Source organism: Pelmatolapia mariae, linkage group LG22, assembly GCF_036321145.2.
Source record: "Pelmatolapia mariae isolate MD_Pm_ZW linkage group LG22, Pm_UMD_F_2, whole genome shotgun sequence".
Lineage (NCBI taxonomy): Eukaryota > Metazoa > Chordata > Actinopteri > Cichliformes > Cichlidae > Pelmatolapia > Pelmatolapia mariae.
Window position 1 is genome coordinate 29,701,671 of NC_086245.2, and position 25,571 is coordinate 29,727,241.

At 39.6% G+C, this 25,571-nt stretch overlaps 1 protein-coding gene across 8 annotated transcripts in view; it reads right to left on the reverse strand.

The window, feature by feature from the left end:
• Positions 1-25,571, reverse strand: part of trappc9 (trafficking protein particle complex subunit 9) — a 248,090-nt gene that overhangs the window by 60,051 nt on the left and 162,468 nt on the right. For 7 of the 8 annotated variants that reach the window (XM_065471289.1, XM_065471291.1, XM_065471290.1 and 4 more), the window contains 2 exons: positions 12,484-12,637; positions 2,249-2,339 (listed from right to left, as the gene is read on the reverse strand). In XM_065471289.1, coding sequence (XP_065327361.1) covers positions 2,249-2,339; positions 12,484-12,637 — 245 coding nt within the window. Of the gene's footprint in view, positions 1-2,248; positions 2,340-12,483; positions 12,638-14,068; positions 14,120-25,571 lie in introns of those variants that run through there. The other variant, XM_065471296.1, reaches the window with a different exon arrangement.

Sequence of the window (25,571 nt, forward strand, 5' to 3'; positions counted from 1 at the left end):
CTATTTCTAATTTTTTTTTTTTTTTTACATAGGTTTAATATCAGCTCATTTTCAATTTGATAGCAGTAAGACGTCTCAAAACAGTTGAGTCAGGGTCAAAAAAAGGACAGAATTGTAAGTAATTTTAAAAGGAGACAGCCATTTTGCAAATACTTGAGTAAATTGGTAACAGATCAATCATGACTGGATATAAAAAGAACCTGAGTTCAAAAGTAAATATCGACAGAGGTTCACCAATCTGCAAAAAAAAAAAACAATGTCTAAACATTCCAGAATATAAAAAAGTGAATACTTTAAATCTTCTCTTCATCCAAAATCATCAAAAGATTCCAGGAGTCTGGAGAAATCTCTGTGCACAAAGGCCAAGGCCTAAAAAAAATCTGTGCTGGATCTCTACGACATTTCAAACAGCACTGCACTGAAAGCAGGAATGATTCTGTCTCAGAATTTACAGCATGGGCTCAGGAACATTTCCACTCATCACTGCCTGTGAACACAGTTTGATATGCCATCCACAAATGGAGGTTAAAGCAAAGATGAAGCCTGCCATCTTGAGCGAGGCCAAGTGGAAATCCTAAAATCTGATATGAATGACACAAACTGTTTTACTGTAGAGTGTGATATGAATGAGGGGAGAAAAACACTATTCCATTTGACTGGAAAATGCCATAAAACAGACCAGGGGTGGCACTGGGAAGTAAATGACTCCTTTGGCACACTTAAGCACTTTGAGATGTTTATTATTGACAGCTAACACCCCTTTAAATTTGCTAAAATTACATGCTGATGGTTCAGAGACGTATGCTGAGATGCAACGTGGATTTTTTATGCACTCATCAAGACTATTAAGGAGTAGAAAATAATTTGATTTCCAAACAGCACAAATCTCATGCAGCCATTTCACATCAGCGCTGTAATAATCTACGCATGCCATTTCTAACAGACAGTGAAATTATATCTGCAGCAGCTTCTGCATCAATCTTAGAAAACATAAGAGTGTGTCACACAAACCAAAAGAGAGAAAGAAAAAAAGGAGAGTAAAATTATTAGATTGAAATTCTGGAATGATTCTATATTAACAATTCTGAAACAGCATTAACATAATACGTTACTTAAGCGTTGAGAGTTTCATTTAAACTCTTTGGTCATCTCTCACGTCAGGAACGAGTTACCTTTGTATAGTGACAACACAGCAAGGCAAACAAAACAGCTCTCCACAGACGCTGTGGGAATTAAACACAAGTGTAATCAGAATGTTTGAAATTAAAGATGCATTCACCTACAGCTATTTTACTAGAGTGAGGCTTGGAGAGCAAAGACATTTCAAGCATCCAACTGGACTAATGATTTTAGACATTGGGGAAATCGTTGAACTATACCCATAATTGAGCCTGTGATAGCCTTGGCAACCCTGATAAAGGCATCCTAATGGGCTGAGGCAAATTATCTGGCTCACAACAAGCAATCCTCGCAAAGGCCCAGGTCTGAGCTGCATAACTACTTCTGCAGAAATGAAGACATGAGGGATTAACAGTTATGTCTGCAATAAGAATGCACACATGAAACAGAACATCAGCTTTTCTCTGGAAAGTATTTGAAGAAAGTGCATGTCAAATGCCAAAACACCCAGCGAACAGTGAATCCACTCAAGCGTTTGCTCCTGATTCCTCCATTTCTGTCTCAACAGATTCTTACATTTCCATGCTTGATCTGCTGTGTCGCTTCATTTCGCAGATTGCTTTCTCTTTGCAAAAGGAGGACAGCCCCAGCTGACTAATCAAAATGCTGGCAGGGCCCGAAGAGAGGCCAGGAATCTCAGAAAACAAACACCGGCAGTAAATCAAAAGTGATTTTAGAGGATGATCACAGATGGTGAGACTGAAAAGTGCTCCTACAAATTCTGTGAGTCCCCGGTGATTCACACATTTCCCAAGCTGCTGTCTACACTTCTCCAAAATAGCTTGTGGCCCATTATAAATGCAAATAAAAAACATGGCTTGAGACCAGTTCTGGAGGTTTATGCACTAACTGACAGGTGAGAGATGGTCATGGAACCACCAAAATAACCGTAACTGGAAGACAAACATGCTCAAAGACGTAAAATAAAATCCACGTAGAGCTTTAGTCATAATGTTGCACATTTCCAGTAGCTCGAGTTCACAAACATTCAACTGTGGGTGTGGCGTGTGAGCACAACCATTAATCTCGCAGGAAGACAAATGCAAGCACACACACAAAAGAGACTCACCCCACTGCAAAGGAGCAAGCTGCAGGTGCTCCAGGACCAGCTGATTGAGGACTCCCTCAACGCTGGCTTCTCCACAGCGACGCAGAGATGGGTGGGCGTGGTTAAGGACAGCAGCATGGAAAAGCTTTGGAGAGTTTCAGGAATTAATCAGCACAGGAGTCTCTGCTCTATATTTACACATGGAACACTAACTGCATACCTGGTATTAAATAAAAATACATCACACTCTAAATATAACAACAATAACTAACAGACAGCTACTCTGAGGCAGGAACGAAGCTGGAGAAAAGTCAAAGATACTCTAATGTAATTAAATTAAAGGAATGAACAGGCCCTTGAACTTCTGTGTTTGTCGGTGTATGCTTGTACACCGGTGTGGAGGATTTCGCACAAAGAAATAGATATCACTTCCTGTTTCCACTCAGTGCCTGCTGTATACCATATGTCAAAGAGCACATGTGAAAATCAGCTAATGCTTGTGTAATAAGACTGATTACCTTTTGGCAGCAAATCTAACTCAATATTAAAGGCTATTTAGATAAGACAAACTGAGTATCATGTGCCTGTAAATAATTATATAAAAGTTTAAGTATAAACCTGGAAATTGAAAAAAAAAAGAAGAGGCAATTAAACTGCTTTATAAATTCAAAATAGCAGGCTTCCTGTTAGGTTTAGGGAATGGCTCCAACTAAGTCCTGTGGTGGTACATGTGTATACTGAATACTTTCAGACGTGTAGCTGAAATTTAGTGCCAGGGCTACTTTTTAAGCTATAGAACCCATATAAACCATCCATGTCCATAACCCATAAAATGTGCAATTTTTCAATAGTGTCTGACACAAAGTTTCATGAGTTTTCAAGAATGATTCATTTGTCTAAAGAATATTAAAAGGAGCAGGGTTTTGTACCAGCCAGTGCATGGACACTTAGGAAAATAATAGTCTATAACATCATTAATTTAATTTTATCATTGGAGTTCTGATTAAATGGCGAAAAAGCTATAAACACAAGACAATTCTGATAGATTACAGCAAGTCACAACCATTTAGATTAAGCTTTATATCTTCTGCACAAAAGTGGAAACAAACATTAGCCTGTGCTTACAATTGAATGTGTATGAGAAGTGTTTGCAGAGTGTCTGCTCTCACGTCTCTCTGTAGCCACTTTCATTGATTACAGTAGAAAAAAGGGATTAATTAGAAAAAGTGTGAAGCTGGTAGTCTGATTAGCAATGATGGCTGACTTATGTAGCGAATAACATGTCAGCTTTTGGAAAATACCAACCTGGGCTGAACCATGAATTTAATTTGTTTATATCTTGCCTGTTGCTAACATTCCAAAATTGTGGGTCCAACACAATGAGATGCTTTAGAGAAACTGAATGCTGGATATTTGTACTGTCTGCAGCTATAACTGATGTCTTGGGTTTTTTTAAGAATTGGTTTTCTGAAATAGGTCTGAAGCACCGATAAAACATCTGCATGAAAATTGTGAATGATGAATTCATTTATGTTAGGTGACCCAAAGGATCCGTGTAAGTGGGGAAAAACATTAATGAAAACAAACACTGAGTCCTAGATATGAACACGAGAAAGGTTGGTGGGGTCTAAAGTACTTTTTTAATTCAATTAAATTCAGTTTTATTTATCTAGTGCAAATTCACAACAGATCCTACAATAACGGGACGAAAACCTCAGAATCAGATGGCTCCCCTATGAGCAAACGCGTGGCGACAGTGGGGAGGAAAAACTCCTTTCTAACAGGAAGAAACCTCTAGCAGAACCAGGTTCATCGCGGGGCAGCCATGACGGGACATAAGACACATAGAAAAGTTCATTGTGCATGTAAGAAATACAGTGTTTGAAATCTTTTCTCTATGCCAAATACCAATCTCAACACTGAGTGCCTCTCTGTGACAGTTTTTATGTCTATATACAATATGTACACAGTAGTAATCTGACAGGCCATTTGCCTGCTCCCTATACTACCACTTTAAGTTCAGAGCACGAGGCCACATGCTTTCATTTCTCTCCTCCTTTCTTATTTTTCCTTATATCAATTTTTATTTTTCTCCCATTCAGATTCTTTCTGCCAGCTTCTAGTTATCTTTAACGTCATATAAACTGCAAAGTCAATCATGGGGAAATGAGCAATTTAGTGGACGTTTTAACACAAACCCACAACCCTCTGAGGCTTTCAACAATGACGAATCCCCTTTTAAAATGCTCTTAATGGTAATTGTAGGCCAATACTGTAGTCCTTTTGTGTACCTTTTGTTCCCAGAAGTGTGTAACAGATTTACTACTGTAGAGAGGAAAGTCTGACACAGTACAAATGCAGGAAAATGATCTTACTTCAGTTTAGGTCGTATATACCGAAGAAACTGACCAGATCTGTCAGTCATTTGGATTACAGTACAAACCTATGTAGATCAGCGGTTTACTCATTGACCAAAACTGCTTAAACTTCCCTACTATATTATTAAAGAGCCAACACAGCTGCTTCTGTAGTATACACTAAATGTGTGGATGTATGCACGTGGCTGATATTACACAAACATCCTCAAATAACTACCAAAGCTGTCAAAAAAACAGACATTATTTGCTGGTAACAGCACTGAAGACAGATCCATCATGTTATGTTTATGTTTTGCATTCATCTAGAAGTCAAAGGTGAACGGGGAGCATGTTTTTATAACGATGGCATTAAACTGATCACGGGGAAGGCTATCAATGTATGAATACTGCATCAAAACAAATACGGTTGTCAGAGGGCAATTACCCAGATAATATGTGATGACAAGGACGCCGCTGATCATTTACACAGCTGACATTTGGAATAATGGGTGAGACGAGCAGCGCCTAGAGCACCAAACCTGTGTCTATTAACCTTTGAGAGAAAGTGCAGAATGCATGAAGAGGGTGAGAGAAAGAGAGAGTGAAGGCATCTATGGACAAAGCATACTGTGTGGAAAGGTGCGGCTACCTTTCTGTTGAATTGTCTGAGTCACGATGAATCACGTCACATCATCCGTATTCCAGAGAATAACGGTAAAGTGTCAGTGTTGCAGCTTTGATCACTCAAAGCCATGTAGAATTTCTATTTCAAGGCTTTGCTGGAATTGTTGGGTAACACGAGCTGCTAGCAGATATGGTCTGTTTTCAGGTGTACAACAGGGATGATACAGTAGTATAATGATCAGTATCCTGAGCCATGCTTGACTTTGAAATAGATATATTATATAATATGGGCATGATTAATGCACAAAGAGTAGTCTCTGTAACAGCACTCTATTGTAAAGAGAGCGTAAACTTTCACTACACTCATCCAACTTGCAGGAAAGATGTCATGTTCTGAATACAGAACATGTTCTGAATTAAGTGGATACTGGGTGAAGTGAACAGAATGAGTGTATATGTATATGTGTGTATGTGGGAATCCACATACATGAGGATCTCATCTGGACAACCAACTGCTCCAAGTTGGTCAAGAAGGCCCACCAGCGCCTCTTCTTCCTGAGGACTCTGAGGAAGAACCACCTGTCCTCAGACATCCTGGTGAACTTCTACCGCTGCACCATCGAGAGCATCCTGACCAACTGTATAACAGTCTGGTATGGGAGCTGCTCTGCCTCGGCCCAGAAGGCGTTGCAGAGGGTCGTGAAAACTGCCCAGCGCATCTTCGGAGCACCACTTCCTGCCATAAATGACATCTACAGGAAGCGGTGTCTGAAAAGGGCTGGGAAAATCATCAAAGACCCCAGTCACCCAGCACATGGACTCTTCACCCTCCTGCCCTCTGGGAGGCGCTACAGGAGCCTCCGGACTTCTTCCCTACAGCTGTCAGGCTCCTGAACTCTGTCTCCTGACATCTGACCCACATTAAACTCATGGACTGAACATAGACAGTATGTTCTACAACTGTTTATAACTTGTATAGTTCATATTTCCGTAAAGTTTTCATATTTATATCCTGTTCATAGCCTGTACATAGCTTGTACACTCACTACAGCCTGTACATACTTATAGTTATAGCATATTCATAACATACCTTCATACCGTGTACATTGTAACATACCCATAATAGACCCATATTTTGCACCCTCATACCTATAATACACCCATTTTTGTAATATATCTATATTATTGCTAAAGCACTTTCTGGATGGATGCAAACTGCATTTCATTGCCTTGTACTTGCGACATGTGCAATGACAATAAAGTTGAATTCAATTCTATTCTAGTCATACAACCAACTGTGAAATAAGCCGGTATTAAGTTAACTTATATTATATTGATCTGGTCAGTTGAGTCGCAGAGGGGGTTGTTAATCAGTTTCAGCTTCTTTGGTGTTAATGAAATTAAAAACAGGTGCACTGGGGGGCAACAATGAGATGATCCCCAAAGAGGAATGATTTTAGAGTTGGAAGCCCCCGACATCTTTTCTGACTGTTTGTTCACTAACTTTTCTATTTGACTACGGTCAGTGTCACTACTGGTTGCATGAGGTGATACTTGGACATTATAGAGGTTGCACAGGTGCACAGTCCAACTCCTCAGGGATGGAACACCAATATGTGCCATTACCAGAAGGTTTGCTGTGTCTCCCAGCACAGTTTGAAGAGACTAAAGGAGATCAAGGAGACAGGCAGTTAGTCAAGGAGAACTGGAGAGGATGGTGGAAGGTCCTTAACCTATTGGGACGACCGGTATCTGCTCCTTTGTGCCAAAAGGAACTGCCAGAACCCTACAAAATGACTTCCAGGAGACCACTGGTGTGAATGTCTCAGACCAAACTCACTGCCCGGCACTGTGGAGTCTGATTGGCATTTGTGCTGTGCTTTTCACAGCTAAGAGCAGCTTCACCCTGAGCACATGTGATGGATTTGAAAGGGTCTGGAGAAGCTGTGGAGAACGTTATACAGCCTGTAACATTGTACAGCAAGACTGCTTTGGTGGTAGGTCAGTGGTGGTCTGGGGAAGCATATCCATGGAGGGATACAGAGACCACCACAGGCAACAGCAGCCCGACTGCCATGAAATCCTTGAACCAACTGTCAGACCGTATGCTAGTGCAGTGGGTCCTGGGTTGGTCCTGGTGATCATCAATGCTGGCCTCATGTGCAAGAATCTGCAGGCACTTCAAGGTGGATGAAGGAATTAATACCATGCCATCTCGGGCATTTTCTTTGGTCCATCCAATGCTGTCAGGTTGTGTCTCAGACTATCCAGGAGCTCAGTGATGCCCTGGTCTATATCTGGGAGGATATCCCCAGGGACACCTTCTGTCATCTCATTCGGAGCACTCAGGGTATCTCTGAATCAAGCCCTCTGGAGATTGATAATTTTCATTTCCATTAACGCTGTGGCATCCTTTCATTCCTAAAACATTACCCAGTCCATATCAGCATAGATATTTAGAAATTTTTTCCCCCGCCGTAGAGATCTGTGTTCCTTGAATTCTTCTGAGCAGCGTATTTCAGAACTCGTATCCGGAGTGGCTTCCAAATTCACCTTTGCTATTTTATATTCAGTATATCTGTGGGCACTAAACATCACATTCAACAGGCCATTTCAGAGAAAACTGGCGCTTGTGCAAATGATTAATATGCATGTCAGCTGTCTATACTTATTGTCAACAGCCATTCACGGTTTGGTACTTTTCTATTTATTACCCAGATTAATTTGGATAGTTCTAAACAATTTCACATTTCTATTATGCAGTTGAAATAAAAAGGAATCCAGAGTGTTGCTTGGAAAATTGGTTCATCCTACTTTGAGCTGAAAGAGTGACTTTTAAGCTGTTAATTTGTGAATCTGTATTGTTCTGCTTTTAAGTAGCTTCTTATTGGATAAGCCCAGACAGTCAGGGAGACCTTCAGAGCTGAGGTTTGACTGATGAATTATACAAACAGCCTGCCTAAGCAGTTCAGCTGTGCAGTGAAGGTGATTTATCACAATTTAAAACTAGTCCTAGATTGCTCTGGTACAAGGTGTATATTTCAAGTCAACGTGAATATTGGCATTCTTTTTAACCAAGTTCTGAACTTTAAACTATGTTGAGTTAACAAATATTTCAAGAATTTAAGATATAGTAGCGACCAAAAATACAGAACATGTGAAATTGTACTTTTTCAAATAACTGTATGTGTACATCTAGTTTAATCAAAAGTTCAGAGAACAGGTCAATAATCAATTTTTAAGGCTTATCTGATCATTTCCCATTTAAAATCATCTTCCCATGCACCTCTGGACCATTTTTAGCTATTCTGCTATTAATAAATCATTTTACAGAAGAAGAAAAAAAAACCTCTTGCACTTTGCTCCTACCCTCTGATACAGCACAATGCTGGGACACAACATAATTCATGTGATTTCCACTGAATGTTATAACTAAGGTGACTCAGGACAAAAATCCACATTGACATTCTCACTCTGTTTACGGAGCAGGACCTGGTGAATGCCGAATAAAATGACGAGCATGCTTCTGCTCTGCATTCCTGATTGGAAACTATGAGCCCTTCAACTGAAAACTGCTTAGATTTAGTTGGCAAGTCATTTTTGATCCTTCACACAATTTCAGGTCAGTTTTAAGCAGATGTTACAAAAGTTGGGGTCCACAGCAAAACATCAAAGTGCACAGTGCAAATGTCAGAGGGAGACTTTAAGGGAGTGATCAAAAAAAAAATAGCAGCAGTGTTGGAATCCATGCGGACATTCAAGATGATCTTAAATGGGAAATCAACGAAGTTTCAATCAGATTAAATTTTTGACTTTTATAAACCTCCTTACTTTTTTGCATACCTTATATGTATGTACTTTTTTATTTTTATACATGCATTTTATTTGGATTTTATATTGATATTAATTGATAGTAATTATTGATATAATCATAACTAATGACTACATATCCAGAGCTTTTTAAGCTCACTATTGAGAGAAGAACTTCCACACTGTGCATTGAGAGATGACTCATGGACTTGGCTATGACCTCCTCAGGGGGAAGACACACACATAGCATTTGCTTTTATCTCTTCCACTTTTCATGGCATCTGTACTGCGTGTGGCAGAATCACTCTCTATGAATCAGTACCGAACACCATCAACAAACCTAGAGTAATACTGGAGGGAAGCTCATAAATTACAAATTAAAGTGACTGTTAGTTGCTCAAGGCCAAATAATTGTGTCTAAGTGTGACATGCAGTGTAATCAGATTTTATAGTTCTCTATTTTTCATATTGTAAAAAGGAAAATCTACCCTGAAGCAGAATTTACATTGTGCTATTCCGACAAGTTTAGCAGCTGAGTCATTATCAACAAGGATGTGTTTCAGTGTGCAGAAAATGATAGGATCAAGGTTTGACTTGATGATATAATGTGGCATCTGTCGCATAGTTGAGTCGCTTGCACTGAATTAGTAACAGACTCTATACTAGTTCTACTGTACCCTAATGAGCCATTTTCAAACACAAGCCACTCATAATGAAGGTTAAAAGAGTAAAATGTCACATTTTTAATTTCTAGTACAATTTCTCACTTGAGAGCCCGGGGTGTAGCTCATTTCAAATTAGATCAATACTGCAAAGCCTCTAAATCCTTTTCTTTGGCTTGTTCTTATAGGTCAATCTCCTGTTGACACCATCCTGACTAATATATCATACATGCTACATGCTATTCACACTTAAAAACAAAAAAAGAAACAACAATAGTAACATATGTTCAAACAGTCTGCTTCAGGTTTTTTTTTTTGTTGCAGTAAAGGGAATGCTGTTGGGAATATATTGGTACGTCGCTTTCTTTCTTCATTCCTGCCTACAAGCCGCCAAAGTGCTGGGAGATAAACCAATGCATATGGTGATAGAAGTGTTTACGCCCTCATGAAAAAACAAAATACATACACACATAGAAAACAGCATTTTCAGCTCCCAGACTGGATTCCCCATTAATTGGTTACCATGCTCACTAACAATCAGTAGCTCTTAAATACGTGCATGGTACTGCCAACTACTGAGTGATGAGCTGATATAAGGCACTAAAGATAAATCCAGACTGACTGACTATATACTTCTGTAAAGCTCTGCTTCCCTATCCTGGCAGCAGAAAAGAACTAAAGATGTCTTAGCTGTAAGCAAAGGACATTGTAGGGGCTTTGCTTTAAAATATAAAGTGGCCATTGTTATAATTTTGTGCTATATTAATAAAACTGCATTGAACTGAATTGAAGTCCTGGCTGGATTCTGAATTTAAATAGTTTACAGGAATTTCTGTGCATGTAGACTGCAACAGATTTGCAATTTCTGAAACCTTATCAAAGTTAAATTAAGTTCTTTGCAGACAGTAGAAGTAATTTCAGTGATCCCATGGGCTCCAGCTATTGTTTTCACTTGTGTCAATGTAGCACAACATACCAGACACTCAAGTCTGGATGTGGAAAGTGTTATGTGGACTAATGTAGGTTAATTAAAATACAGATAGTATAAGGTGAAATCGCGTCAGCTTTTTTTTGCAAAGTTCTTAAGCCTTCTTCATTGTACTGTTTCTTGCTGTATTTTGAAAATATGATTTTCCTTCACTGTCTTTGGTTTTGTCCTTTTCTAACCAGCCCTGGCTCATATCACCCATTCCTCCTTGTTTATTTAGTTGTGTGTGCTCCTCAACACTGTTAAGCTACCTGAGCAGCTTTAGTTTATTTTTTTTATGCTTCTTTCACCACCCCAGTTTTCCATGTTTCTAATATGTGTAGTCTCGCTACTAAGTTCTGGACTAAAATTTTCTTTTGGTGGAACAGTCTTCCCAAAAAAACATCCTCTTTGAGCAGAACATCTAAGAATCAGGAAATCAAGTACCAAGGTAGCAAAAGATGAGCAGCTGTCCAAATAGCTGTCTGTAGGCAAACAGCTCAAAAAGGTTTTCTACCTTTCCCTAAAACTCAATTTTTCCACATAGAGATTTTAATATAGAATAGAACCCCTGACTTGGGGATAGTCTATATCTGCTAAATTAAAAACATCTTCAACATGGAGAACAACAACAGATACGAAACATATGAGCCAAAACATTAACCCCTCCTAACACACTCCTCTCTGGTCTTTAAGTCTGACGTCATCAACCGTTTCCAGGTCCAAACTCCGCTTCATGTCCCAAAGTCAAACGAACACCGCAGCATCACTGATGGTTACAAACTGTCTAAATTCTTTCATCTGTAATAAAATGACCAGTGTGGCTGCTCTACCAGGTGTAACATTTAATTTTAACATCCAGGCATCCATGAAAACAGAATTTATGATTTTTAACAGATTTAGAAGTTAGCAGGGAGTTAGCTCGCTAGTTTCCATCTATGACAGTTCATGTTCTGACTGAGGGATTATTGAAAAATTAAAACAGAGTTCTGCTGTCACTTCCAACATAAATGAAGACAGAAAACTAAACAGCAGTGACATTTGTAGGGTTACTGAAGTTTGACTAGCAGGAATATAATGATGTGTTAGCTACAGAGCTGTGTTTAGCATAATATAAACACAGTGAAGCTGATGAACGCCAACTTTTTTCTGCTCAATGAAGTTAACTTGAGGGTTCACGGTGGTTAGGGACAAACGCAATCGCATGGCAGGACGCTGTAAACAGGCCATCATCACTTAACAGCTGGATAAGCACTCTGGATGGTGGTTTCATGAAACAATGTTAGGCACAATCAGATCACTGCCAACCATTCCCGCTTGTGTTTTATCCACATGCTATACTCACACATTTTGAAAAACTACAAATGGAAACTTTTTTAATTAAATCTCGCAGAGTAGGTATGCTAATACAATGTCACTATCTTTAATGGAGCTCTGGCAAAGTGTCTCATTTCACAATTCACAAATTTCACATTTATATTCCCACATACTAATATATCACTTCACAGTGTCAGAGTAGCAAGTGCTCTGCCATAAGCGTCCCCATCTGCTAATGCGGGCAAAAAATGTTGCCTACTGGCCAGAAGGCCTCCAGATGAAGGGTCCAGATGTGCTCTAACACTGATCTAACTGATATCAACAAACAACAACAGTTAAAGGAATGCTGACAAAATCTGTTTGACCGTGATTATGGCCACGACTGTAGGGGATTATTAGCTGCAACTGGTAGAGCGTATTTCAAAGTATTTACCAACTATGTCTATGGTCTTTGTAGTTCACTTTAGGCCAATTCCCCTAAAGATGCTTTTATAGTACATGTAACCACTGAAAGGATATAATGCTCCAACAGATGCCCAGCTTGCTGTTGATCTGACAGCCTTGGGCGTGCTGTCGCTCCTCCTCCAGCTGTTTGGGGTTACTGAAGCGAACACTTTCTTGGTCCGGCTGTGGCAGACTCTCAAAGTCAAACTTGTCCACCTGGATGGCCATCCTGGAACAGGAAATGGGAGAAGCACTTAGATGTACATTCGTACTTATGTAATTTTTCACTCGCCAAAAGGAAAAGGTTTATGACTCTGGAAATAACCCTTACATAACTGTCATTTAAAACTTTGAAACTAAGTTAAAAAAGCATGAATGACATGAATTTTTATTAAGTTCAAATTGCTCACAGCTGATATTTGAGCTACTGTTAAGCTTTGGACGTGTCCAAATATTAAAAGTTAAACATAAAACATCAAAAATATAAAACATCAATATTTAGCAGGTTCTTGAGAGAATTTATTATTGCATTTTTATATACATATATTTGTATACAACAAAACTATTGAGAGTGTTAGCAGAGTACAGTAACAGTATGAGAAGTCTTGGGGTCATTCTGACCAGTATTCGTCTTTCTGTGTGCACATTAAACAAATATGTTTTTTATATGACTACCTTCATTCATTTGCACAATATCACTAAAATTAGAAATATCCTGTCTCAGAATGATGCTGAAAAGCTAATTCATACAGTTATTACTTCTAAGATGGACTATTGTAATCAGTTCAGGTTGTTCTAAAAGCTCCCTGGAAAGCCTTCAGCAAGATTACTGACCGGGACTAAAAACAGAGACCATATTTCCATGAGAGGTGGAAAGAGAAGAACTGCGGTAAAGCAGGTGGCCATTACACAACTTTTACGAAAAGTGACACAAAAATCAGAATTTCCAGATCCAAACTTGTCATGAAATGCATACGCACACTGAACGTGTTGTGTTTTTGTAGAAAATTCTAAAAACGCACTGTGAAAATAACGATGCCAGAATCAAGCAATGATGAGCTGGATCTGATGTTTCTAAACAAGAAAAGGAAGCAACAGGGATTCTGCGTTAATCAAACTCTCACGAGAAGGCAGGACAAGGGAGAATTTCATAGTTTGACCCAGGAGTTGAAGCTGTATCATGGTTGCTTTAATATATATTTCAGGATGTCAGTGGGGCAGTTTGAGCTGTTAGCAGATGTGGGACCAGATCTGAGGAGGCCATGAAATCATTTCAGGGAGCCAACTTGTAGCAACATCTAGCTGTATGGAGGTAAAATTGTACTATTTTACTATTTGTATGTCATTGTATACAGTGTTTTGAACTACAAGTGCACTTCTTGCCAAACACAGCAGTATAACCAGTGTGAGCAGCTCCATTAAGAATGGGTGAGTTGAAAAATATATGCATGTATTTTATGTGTCTGGTGTGTAAAGGACTTAAGTCAGGAGTGGGAGAGAAATATGCAAGGCTGGTGCAGGACTGGTATGGTAAATGGATGGAATGGACTGGTTCTTATGTTGCTCTTTTCTACTGTAGCTGAAGTGCTCTATGCAACATTCACCCATTGCGTGTGCATAGGTGCATTTTATCTAACATTCACATACACATGGATGTAGTGAAGGAGGATGACGGCAGATGATTCGGTGTTGTGCCCCCTAGAGGGAACAGCTGAAAGAAGAAGACAGAAAGAGAAAGAAGAAGAGCAAGGCTGTAACTGAGCAGAGGAGACTTCAATTCAAGTCCATGGAGTAACTAAAAAATTGATGTGTTCAGGGTCAATGATACATTTTCTTAGATACAGTTCATACTGTAACCAGCTGTAACTACATTCAAACATTTAAAATTGTGATTAGGATATAACTACTACAAAAGAGATGGAAGTTCTACTAATCCAGAGTATGTAATCACCACAAATCTGATGACAAAAAAGTAAACATAAAAAGCTTAAACCACTTCCTGTTGACACAAAACAAAGAAATGTCACTTATAAGAGCAAGAAAATGTCAAAAAATACAAAAAGCCTTTTAAAGTAACACTTCAGGGTTTAGTATCCAATATTAACTATATACTTCATGAACTTACAGGTCACATTTTCTCATTATTCCTCAACAGATCTCAGCAGAAAACCTTGCATACACCTCAGCATGATGGCAGCCAATGCAACCTGCCTTTGTGTGGTTTGGCCAGTGCTGAATTATTTATCTAGTCTGAGCAAACACCCTCAGGTGCAAGTTTCCTCGTCTATACTGTGGGTGTTTCTAAGTTATTTATTAACAAAAGTCAGGCTCATCTTTGCCTGAGGTTACCTCAAATGTCACATCCAGGATTCAGACTGTACTTGGAACAAACTAGACAGACCTTTCCTGCATGTGTGGAAAAAGAAGAAGAAGAAAATGACCCACAAGACCACTTGTAATTACCTCTACATTATTCAGGACTTCTATTCAAAGAGGACTAGATCCATTGGATCCATTCTTTCTCTACCTGCATACATTTCTGTAGAATTCAGAGTGAATTACATGTATCCTAGCACACCGATACTAACACACAATCATCAGGGATTTTTATAAGGCAGGCAAAAACAATCGCAATGAAGGGCTTTGAAACCTAGCATAAGGCTATGGGCGTGTGTTGCATTTTCTCTAACTTATGATTCGTCCTCAGAAAACCATGTAGATAGAACAATTTTAAAAGGAAGTTTTTATGCTTTTCCAGTTCATTTTTAGTAGCATTGTACGATTAAGTTCAAAATAATTCTTCTTTACATTATGCTTCATTCAACAAGTATATTATACTTTGTCAAATTCACTGTCTTAGGAAAACTATTTCACCTCACTTCCTTCCTTTATGCTAACCTTAGCATAAAGGACCTTAGATAGCCCCCAAAGACATATGGTTTGAATCACACATGAGTGGGGGCTTATGTGCTCACAGCCAGACCCTGTTTGCCTCAGTCACACAAACCTAGAGACTGGTTGGTGACTGCCTGGCAACCAGTGGTTGCTAGGGAAAAATGAACATTGCCTGACTGATAATGAGTGGTTATTGACAGTCATGTGAGCCAAGACACCAATCAGCGGCTCCCTGGTAACCATTCACTGCTGCACCAAAAACCTCATCGCAGTTGCTTTGGTCACAAGCAGCTTGCCAGAGTCACCTGTAGTTTGTATGGAAGGCATATTTCTGCAACCAATTTCATCCAGTGACAACCAGCAACCACTTGCCAACAGGTCATGGAATACTCAATGACATCATGCAGAGACATTTTGGTTGTTTAGGGCAGTTTAACGCCAGAGATTCTGGCTCAGAGGAGTTACTTCTACACACATCAGCCTAAAAATGTGTCCTTGTTTAAAATGAAGCCAAAATTATAACCGTATATGACAGAAAATATGAAAAAGAATAACAAGCGTCTTTTGAGGAGCTTGTTACTTGTCTCTAAGGTCTATTAATTACAAACAAATGGAATGACGTGTGAGAGGGAGTCCCACTTGCTTGCCATCATCCATTGAGCAAGCACAGCTAAAAGAAGTTCAGTCATCAGCTAGCAGCTACAAACATGTGTTTCTGTCAAGTGCTGATAGAGACATGGCTGCATTTTTGTGGATGATGTTCCTCATCTGCTAGATGTTGTAATATGCAAATGTTTGGTTAAATTTGAGCTATAATAACTCTGTGATGTGAAAATTTGGTAGTGTTAGACTTCTTGCCTGTTTTAGAGTGTTGCTAAACTGTGCAGCCACTTATTGCAACTTTTACCACGATACTGAATGCATTTTAAAGGGTTTTATGCATGCAGCCAGTGAAACTAGGTAATCTTTCGGCTTATTACAAAACTATTAAATTCCTTTTGCAATCTGAGACATGGGCATAATGCAACTAGAAAAAAAAAGTCTACAGCAGCACTTAACAGCAGACAAGAAATTTCTTAGGCCTGTCTTACTGGTGTCATGATCAATGTTCCCTCCAAGCTGCGCACGTGCGCAATTGCGCACTGCTGGCACGGTCTCTGCGCACAGAAAATCTGCGTTGCGCACAAAAAAAAAAAAAAAAAAAACTTTAACAATTATGTTTTGCATAATTGTTAAAGTAAGTGACTGGCTGCTCCAGTAGGGGATTAGAACGATGCCACCTTATCCCATAGTTCAGCCAATAATGCGATTCACATTCGTATATACGCAGCTAATCAACGTCGTTGATAGGCTATGACAGCGTCCTTATGTGCCGACACCGGCAATGTGTACAACCATTGGAGATGTGAGCAGGACAGACGGAACAATTGACGGAAAAAGTGTGGACTTTATACCAGTTTTTAAATTGTGTTGATAGGCCACGTAAAACCAGAGATATGATTAAAAAAATATATGCAATATGTTTGTTTGTTTTTCCTACGTTGTTTATATTTACTGCGGGAAGAAACGGTAAAAACTGCGTTTTATAAGGAAAACGCTCGAAAGCACTCTCCACCTGTGAGCAAAAATAGGCCCCCTTCCAACCCCCGCAGCCTTTCCTATTGGTGGAAAAATGTACCATGTCGACCAATCAAAAAAATGATATGGCATTTAGTTGTTTAGGAAGGGGGAAGTTTTAGGAGTGACGGCGGTGTTTTGACATGTGAGAGATTTGCAACGTTTAGCACAGATCTTGTGTAGTTAGTGTGTAGTGTAGTCAATAGTTTTGTTGTGTGTGTCAGAACAATGAGGCGACTGCTGAATGTTACAGGTGTTACAGCAGTGATACATCTCCTGTTGTCAGGCCTGCAGGTATCAGGCTGTTGTTCTCCTTTATCTCATAGTGGACAGAAATAAATTTTTGGAGTGGCACAAATAATTTGTGTGGCATCAAATTTGATGCAGAACAGCTGATTGTTCTGTAAATAGTTTGAAATGTTTATTTAAAAAAATGCCTTGGCTGCATTTTTAGGTAAACAGCTGCAAAAAACTTTTTTTTTGAAGAACTATATAATTAATTGCCCAACATTGGTCATTATATACTGTATTTTGCAGACAGAGTTACAGGACTCTCTCCCAGACCACAGACTCATACCCATAATACAAGTCAGAGCTTTATTTAAAATTTTTTTAAAAAAAAATAGAAAGAAAGTTGTGTTTTCAAAATTGGAGTTCAAGTTATTTTTACTTCCAATAGTGTTAACATACTACACAGGTCATGAACAAGATTTGTTTTTCATTGTAAGTGGGCTAAAGCAGTTAATTAAAAGTAGTCTAACATAAATGTAAATGCTGTAATTTGAATATTTTAATAAACCAGGTAACTTGGATGGATTCGATGCTGGTGTGACCACAGTGCACACGTCTGCTGTTGCTCACAGTGGTTCAAGGGACCGCTCAGGGAGTTTGTGTGTTCGCTCAGACACATGAAAAATTAGAGGGAACATTGGTCATGATGATGTTTTGCTGTAAAACTGTGAGGCAGACGCCAACAGACTCTACCTCACATAGAAAGTTCAGAACAAAAGTGAAATCATTAGCACTCTTTCTTCCTGCTTTTATTAGTCTTATCACTCTCTACTTTGAGAAATAAAACAATATGACTTTTAGTTCTCCAGTCACCTGCAAATCACCCAAACATCCATCAGGTAGCATGGAGGCTAACTTAAACTTCCTGCTTACCCCCAACCAATCATAGCAGAGAGCTGTCCCTCCCTGAGCCTGGTTCTGACAGTTTTCCTTCCCACTGTCACCAAGTGCTAGTTCATATGGGGCCATTTGATTGTTGTGGTTTTAATATAAAGTAATAGGAAGTTCCTTGAGACAACGGTTGCTGTGATTTGAATGAACTTGCAAAAACAGTTTTGATAAAAGTCGTGTCTCCCTCCCAGTTTGTTTCTAAGCCTTAAGGTTGAACCACTGCTTTGACAGGAATCAACATAAAAAGTATAGTAACGACCACAATCCACAGCGGAGCTCTTTGTCCACTGACTGGTTCACCTCTGGATTCTGGTTCATAGAGCACAGTGGCTGTGTCCTGTGAACTAGTTTCTTGTGTTGTCTTTCACTATATCATCATCACCGACAACTCAAATGATAACTTATTAAGCCTCCAGTTTTGTGCACCCCCACCCCCCTTACTTTACTGTTCCTGGTCAAAATTGACTGGTCTGTTTTAACAGCTCTTAAATTACGATAACAAACATTTTTCATCATCAAATTCAGTTCAGGGGGTCGTTAGGGGAACACCACAGAGGTTGATTAAAACACTCAAAATTCAATAAAAGAGGTGATCTTCACTTTTATATGTTCAAGTGCATAGTGTGGAGGATATCATAAGGCCCTGAGGCAATCAGATGTAAAACACAATATTTACGAGTGTTTTAAGTTGTAAATCGGGGAGATTTGACCTGATCACGACAGGAAGGTTAAGTTAGTAGAATTTTATTTTTACTGAACCTTTGGAGATAAATATTGCTTCACAACAACAAAGCTAAGCTATATAAACAAAAATCTGCCCAAAAACAAGCCTAACGAGAGCACTGAAAGAGCACAGCTACCGCCAAAGGGCAAGCGCTTTAGTCATAAGGCGTCGTACTGAAAAAATAAAAAGTGTGTTGTAAAGCTCCTTCCATGCCCTTTCATATGATGATTTTTTTTTCAAGATCAACTTTGACCTTGGGAGCTAAGAATGAGGGTAAAGGTCAAATGCTTAGCCAACCTAGGTTGTCACGTCTCCCAAGGAATTGAGTACTTATTATATTACTGTGAAGACATTACAGTTAAAACAAAATTTTACTGATTGTCACATTTGGTGTGACCTTAAGCTCAACCTGATTTTTACCAAAATTAAATCAGCTCAAGCCGGTATTGGTCTCTACCGTGTGTGTTTCTGGGTGTGTCCAGAAACACACATGCATCAAATTAAGGTGGAGGAGAAAAAGCAATGCAATTATTATTCCACAGCCTTTACAACAAAGCACAACACAAATTAAATAACAATTACGACTTCAAAACCAAGACAATAAGGAAAGCTGCTCTTTGCTGCACCACAAATACACCCGCCTTTGAAGATTAGTGGCACTAGGCTTATGTCACTGACTGAAGTCCCACCTTCAAATGGGCACTGTGTTTTATTTAGTCATCTTCAAAAGCGCACATGACACACTAAGTCTATAAATACTGTGTAGCACAATGAAAATGGTTGATAAATTGGAGGGCGCAGACTGGCAGAGTCTGGGACTGGTTTTCTTCATGTAATTACCAAGAGACAGACGGTCACATTCAAATCTACACTTCAAATGGTAATACGGAAAGAAATGCATTTTAAGGGAAAAACAAAATAAACGTTTAGCAATTACAACACTGAAGAAAGTGTGGTTTTCATATTTATCACGTCCACTTCTCCTGCAAAACTCGGGTTAAAAAGTGCATTTTTCAAACATCCCTTGTTTGTCCTTCAACATATGTCATTTTTGTGTAGTGGCAGTCATGACAACACTTGTCTCATGCGGTGGGTAACATTTGGTCAGTGAGAGATTGTTTAGAGCAAAACATTGACATTTGAAACTTTGAGATTCAATAGTGTTTGTTCACTGCAGATATAATCAAGTTTATATGACTACAAACCAAGAAGAAGCAGCAGGTTTTCTTCAGTCTTTTGCTCCACATGCTAAACAAACTGAAACAACTGCTTAAATGCTTTCAATACACGCCTTTGTATTATAACCATTAAAACTCTGTAGGATTTACATGTTTGCATTACCAACATTACATATCTCAGATTAGATCTCAGACTGTATTCATTGTCTAAGTAGAAACACCAGAACAAACTGATTTCCCGTGCTCTGTGGAGCTTCCAGTTTGAGCTCATAAAGTCACAAAAATTCTCAAATCACTTACTTCTGACTTGGTTTTAATAAAGAATTAAAAAAATTAAAACTCTATAGAGCACGGCTTCAGTTCTGGCAACATTTTCAGTAACACTTTAAACATGTAATACAAAAGTGAATGAAAGTTCGTCTACCGATGCCATGATATTATAAATAATGATATCCGTCAATCATTCTCACGGCTTGGACACCAAATATTGCCATTATGTCAAAACTTCTGGCATCTCACTACTGACTGATTACAGGAAAAAAGATACTAACAAATATCAAATCAGGTATTGCTTTATCATTTAAAGAGTCACATGGTTTTTAATATTGATCAGGTTTAATTGTTATTGTACGTAAAATACAGACTGCCCATTAGGTGTAAATAGTCAAAATACAGGGGAATAAATCTATCAAAACAATGTCCTCCTGAGAACTGAGGGGAAAACAGCATCTCTCAGTTTAACTTTTTTGTCCACTAGAGAGGACATACTGAATAAGCTGGGTCTCAGGAGGATATTAATTAGATTTCAAAACAGTATTATAAAGCATAGAAGACAATGTCTAACCTGCTCAAATACATTTTAAAACTGGGTTAACTGCATTCCGGATAACCCTGTCTTTAAAAAAGACAGAAAAACTGAAATCCATTATAAGCAGGGCCACTGCACAGCAATTAAATGTGGAGCCAAGGCAACATCCACCACCTAACCAGACCCAAAATGGTGTTTTTCTAAAGCAGGAGAGCATTAACAAAGAAAGCTCTCCTACTCCCACTCCCACCATCTTCTTCCAGTGATTTGATTGTGGAGTCTTTCAAAGATTACACCATATCTAGAGATTAATCTAGCCTATTACAAAGCTTTTAATAACAAACTGCGTGCTGAGCTGTGGCCACCGTGGAACATCTCTACTCCTAATTCCAAGTCCATTTCACCTCCCTGCTCCCCTCCTTCAATAACAGACAGCTTGGCCTTTATTTCCCAAGGCTGAAAAAGGTGGAGATGTGAGATTAGATGGATGTACGGACTGATTTCACCAACATTCCTATGTGTCAAAGGGTGAGCTGTGAATTGGCCACTCAAACAAATGTTCAAAGGCCATGTGCTTATGGAAGCCAGAGCCACAGAAATAAGCAATTGTATTCATGTCCACGACAAATACCTTCAAATACAGAGGTCTATTCTTTTGCTATCATGTGTCTGGGAGCAGGCCTTTGGCACTGTTATTTTCATAAGGTGCAAATATTTTTTTTTGTTTTTGTTTTCTAGCCTGCATCTATTCAGTATTATGATGACTAACAATGAGCTTGACTCCCAGTGACAGCAGAGGCAAGGCAGAGGTGTATCACAGCATGTTTAAAGCACAGAACATAAGGGTACAGTCATGTTCTGCGCTATTTTTTGTGGCTTTGCTGAGCAGTCCGGGTTTAAACAGACCCTACTGATTACACTTTATCTTCATGGTGCTGTGCTTACTGACTGTAATAAAACAAATAACCAATTTTGTCAAAGAAATCTGCATCTGATAAAAGAGATTCATAGAAGCAGGTACTTGTGTCATATGCTGTATTTGTAAAAAGGAAAAAACGTGCCTAGCTTTGACGCAGTACCAGTGTGTATTTTAGTCCAGAAAGTTTTTCATCGCTTTGCTAGAGCAGGGATGAAAGGTTGGGAACACAAAGGACAGGGCTGAGAAAGCTGAAGCTGGGATTTGAGTTCAGTCCTCCACGTGGTGTTGGTTTTAAGGTTAGTCAAAGATTGCAGCTTCTGTCTTCACAACTAGCTTGTCCGTCCATAAACACGAGCTCTTGAGGAAACTGGCTGGATATAAATCTGATATCGATCAGTCTCTGCTGGGCTGACCGATATCAGATATTTATGGACTGATCTATGTACTGATTCAAAGAGTTTATCAACTGGGTTAGGGGACCTTCCTGGCGTAAAACCAGACTAAAAACTGATCACCCACTACTAAATAAACTAAGTTTTTAAATAATAAATGAAATTGTTGGCTAATGACTGGTCTTTTATGTTTACTTGTATCATTAAATTGTGTTATGATGAAGAAGCAGCAGCTGTGAAGCTTTAATTTTGGTGATATTTAAGTTTACTCTCTGCTTGGCAGCCATGAAGTTTATGTACAGCCTTCTAACCAAGCTGGTAAATGAGGCCTCCAGCACTCCATCCACATAATGTCTCAGTTACACTACAAAAAAAAAAAAAAGGGATGCAAACATTGCTGCTAACAAAAATGAAAAAGAAAAAAAAGTTGGTTGCCCATCCATGTGTACATGATGTCTATTTTCCACATTTTTTGACCAACTGCACATAGTTGCTGCAACAAAGTGCAGCAGTGGTGCACTCTCAACCTCTAAGCAACCACCTTCAATCATGAGCTGATTGCATAGGCTGCCTGGTGGGAGGCAACTTGTCTCCAAACTTTCAAACAATTACTGTCCCACTCAGACTGACTGCAATCACTCTCAGACAGCTTGTAAATAATTGCCTTCTAATTAGTAAATGCAGACATTTTGCCAACACACTGCAATCAGTCTCAGTCAACCTGCGCCAAGAAGCACAACTTGTCCGCAACAGGCAACTAAACTCAGCTGAGCCAACTGGTTGCATTTGTTTGCAGTCCTGCAGCAACTAAGACACGATATGTGGTGGAAGTTTCTGCCTTACAGCTCTGAGATTCTGGATCTCTGAGACTGAATGTAAGTAGTTAATGTCCATTTCAGTGTAAACGACAACCGACCGACCGACAGATGTGCTACCATTGCTTTATTTTCAGAAATAAATATGAGCAGTAGTTTCAGCACTACTCTTATTTGAACAGCAAAAGCAATTTCACAACCCTTGGAAGATGCTGAGCAAACACTACCCCCCCCCCCCCACCAAGAAACAAAAACAAAGTTCACTCACAAAAGCATCGACTGGATTAAAATTTTCATGCAGAGAGCTACAGGTATTCCATAAATGTACATGTGTGCTGTGTTAGACATGAAAAAGCTCTAAACACAAACAGGCCTTGTTTTACTAAATACCATCTTGTCCACTGGGTGTGACTTCTAACACTTTATTCCTAATTATCACCATCCTGCAATAAGCTGTGTCAGTGAAGCCCTTTTTAATGGCAGTAATGACACCAGCTTAGGATGCGACGGTCACAGAAAAATGACCCCTTCCTAATTAAATGCTGTGTTGCCTCAGACCAAACGTAGACGATAATCACATTAAAGCATATGGGGCTGCTTTCATCTGACCAACGTGAAGAAACGAATCATTTCAGCTGTAAGATCTGTGAACGCACGCCTCTCTGCTTCAAACACCTCAGCGGTGCAAGAGATTCAAGTCTTCAAAAACAAACACTACCAACAGATTATTCATTTAAAAAATGATTCCAATGACGGCAGTGGTGATGCTGAAGCTTCATGAAATTTTCTGTAATTGCTTCCCGCTAGCAACTATTGATTGGTATTAAAGCTATTTAGCTTGTTGCTGGAGATATTTTGTGTAGTTCCTGTGGTCGCAGCGCTATGCATGCATGTCCTCTCGAGTGACAGGCTGTGATCCTGCTGTGAGGAGTGTGTACAATTTCAATCACGTCCTCCACGGCGTGTTAGAGAAAAGCAAATCGTTTGCAATCGACAATTTCTCCCGAGCCTTTTTGCATATTTCTTTAACAGTGCGCGATTGTGTTCTGTCACTGGGGAGAAGCAGAGAGCGACGAGCGTACCGAGAGCAAGTGTGTGTATGTTTTCACAAAGAGGGTTATTTTTAGCTCACGTGCAAAAGCTTAAGAGTGAAATCCACAGAGGCCTGTGCAGAGGCAGGCGAGAGCAACAGTCTATTTTTAGACTGCGGCTGACTCTTTGTAACCCTTTGTTTGCAGCAGCTGCAGAGGCGGTGATGCTCCATCCATTAGCGTCTCGTTCGATATATGCTGAGCTCCAGCAAAGAGGAATCCTTACAGCCAATTACTGGATGTGGATAGGTAGCGAAGAATGCCTCTGTGCAGACAATCTCCTAATGCGCTGGCTGTCATTAAAAGTGAGGATTCGTGTGCTATTACAGGGCTTGACAGTGTTTTCTATTTCTGTTTCAGCTGTTAAACGCCAGCAGCTTTTTTGGGGGCTGGGTGAAGGCATTTTGCCATTATTAGACAGCGCAGTGAAGAGAGGCAGCAGGGCATGTGAGTGCAAAGAAGAGAATGACGTGCAATTTAATCCCTCAGTTGGAGTTGAACCAAGGATGCTGCAGTTTGCAAATAATAATACATTACAAGTGTTACTGTAAGAGAACTGGATAATCCCTTGAGGGCGCAGGGCTTAAATGTCACATCAAGGTTAATTAAGTTACTGGAGAAGAAACCGTATGAGAGTCATATAACCGCCATGTCTGTCTGTATGAATAGCAGAACACGTTTTAATAACCAAATAAAAGATGAAAAATGACTGTGAAACAACTACGAGAGGCTGATAGATGGAGTGGTTCTAGCAGCGCTGTATATAAGAACATGTAAAAAGAGATCTCAGTGTTCCAACAGCTTAAGCATCCACAGACAGCAACAGAGCTAAAACGCCCCCTAGGGAATTTATCGTTTCAAGAAAATGTGAGAGGAAAAAGAAAATCTCTGTAGACGATGACAAAAAAAAAAAGACCACGGGTTGTGGAGCAAATATACGTGTCAGTGGTCACATGTTCTTATGCCCTGTCCCCAGCAGATATAAGGTGCTTTTAATAGATGTGATACATAATGAGTATGTGTATTTTCTAAATGCTTTTCTAAAAAAGAAAAGAAAAGATTATGATATAAAAACTGAGCTGGGACTGCTGGGGATGGGATAACTGACTGCAGATGTATTATGTGCTCTACTGCCATAAAAGTAGCACAAGAAGGGGGAAAGGTGGTCACCATGGAAACAAGCTTTGTTTGAAAAAGCTCATGAGGCGTGTCTGCCCTTGTGCGCACCGATCCAGCAGAAGCAAAAGGCACAGCGAATGGGGAGGAGACGGCAAGAAATGAGAAAGTGCTGCAGTGAGTGCTAGCCACACGATCGACTACAGCTATTACGGAGCTGGCTCAGCACTGATAATGGTGGACGGCAGTGGGGAACTAGTTAGCGCCAGGAGGTTGATGCCGTAATAAGATGTAAACCCCCCCAAAGGCCTATTTAAATCTCCAAGGAGACGCAGCTGTCTGCTGATGCAGAGTGGGTGTTGGAAGGTCCGAGAGCAACCTGCTGCTGGCAAGGAAAAAGACACCAGATGACTTTCAAGGCTCGGA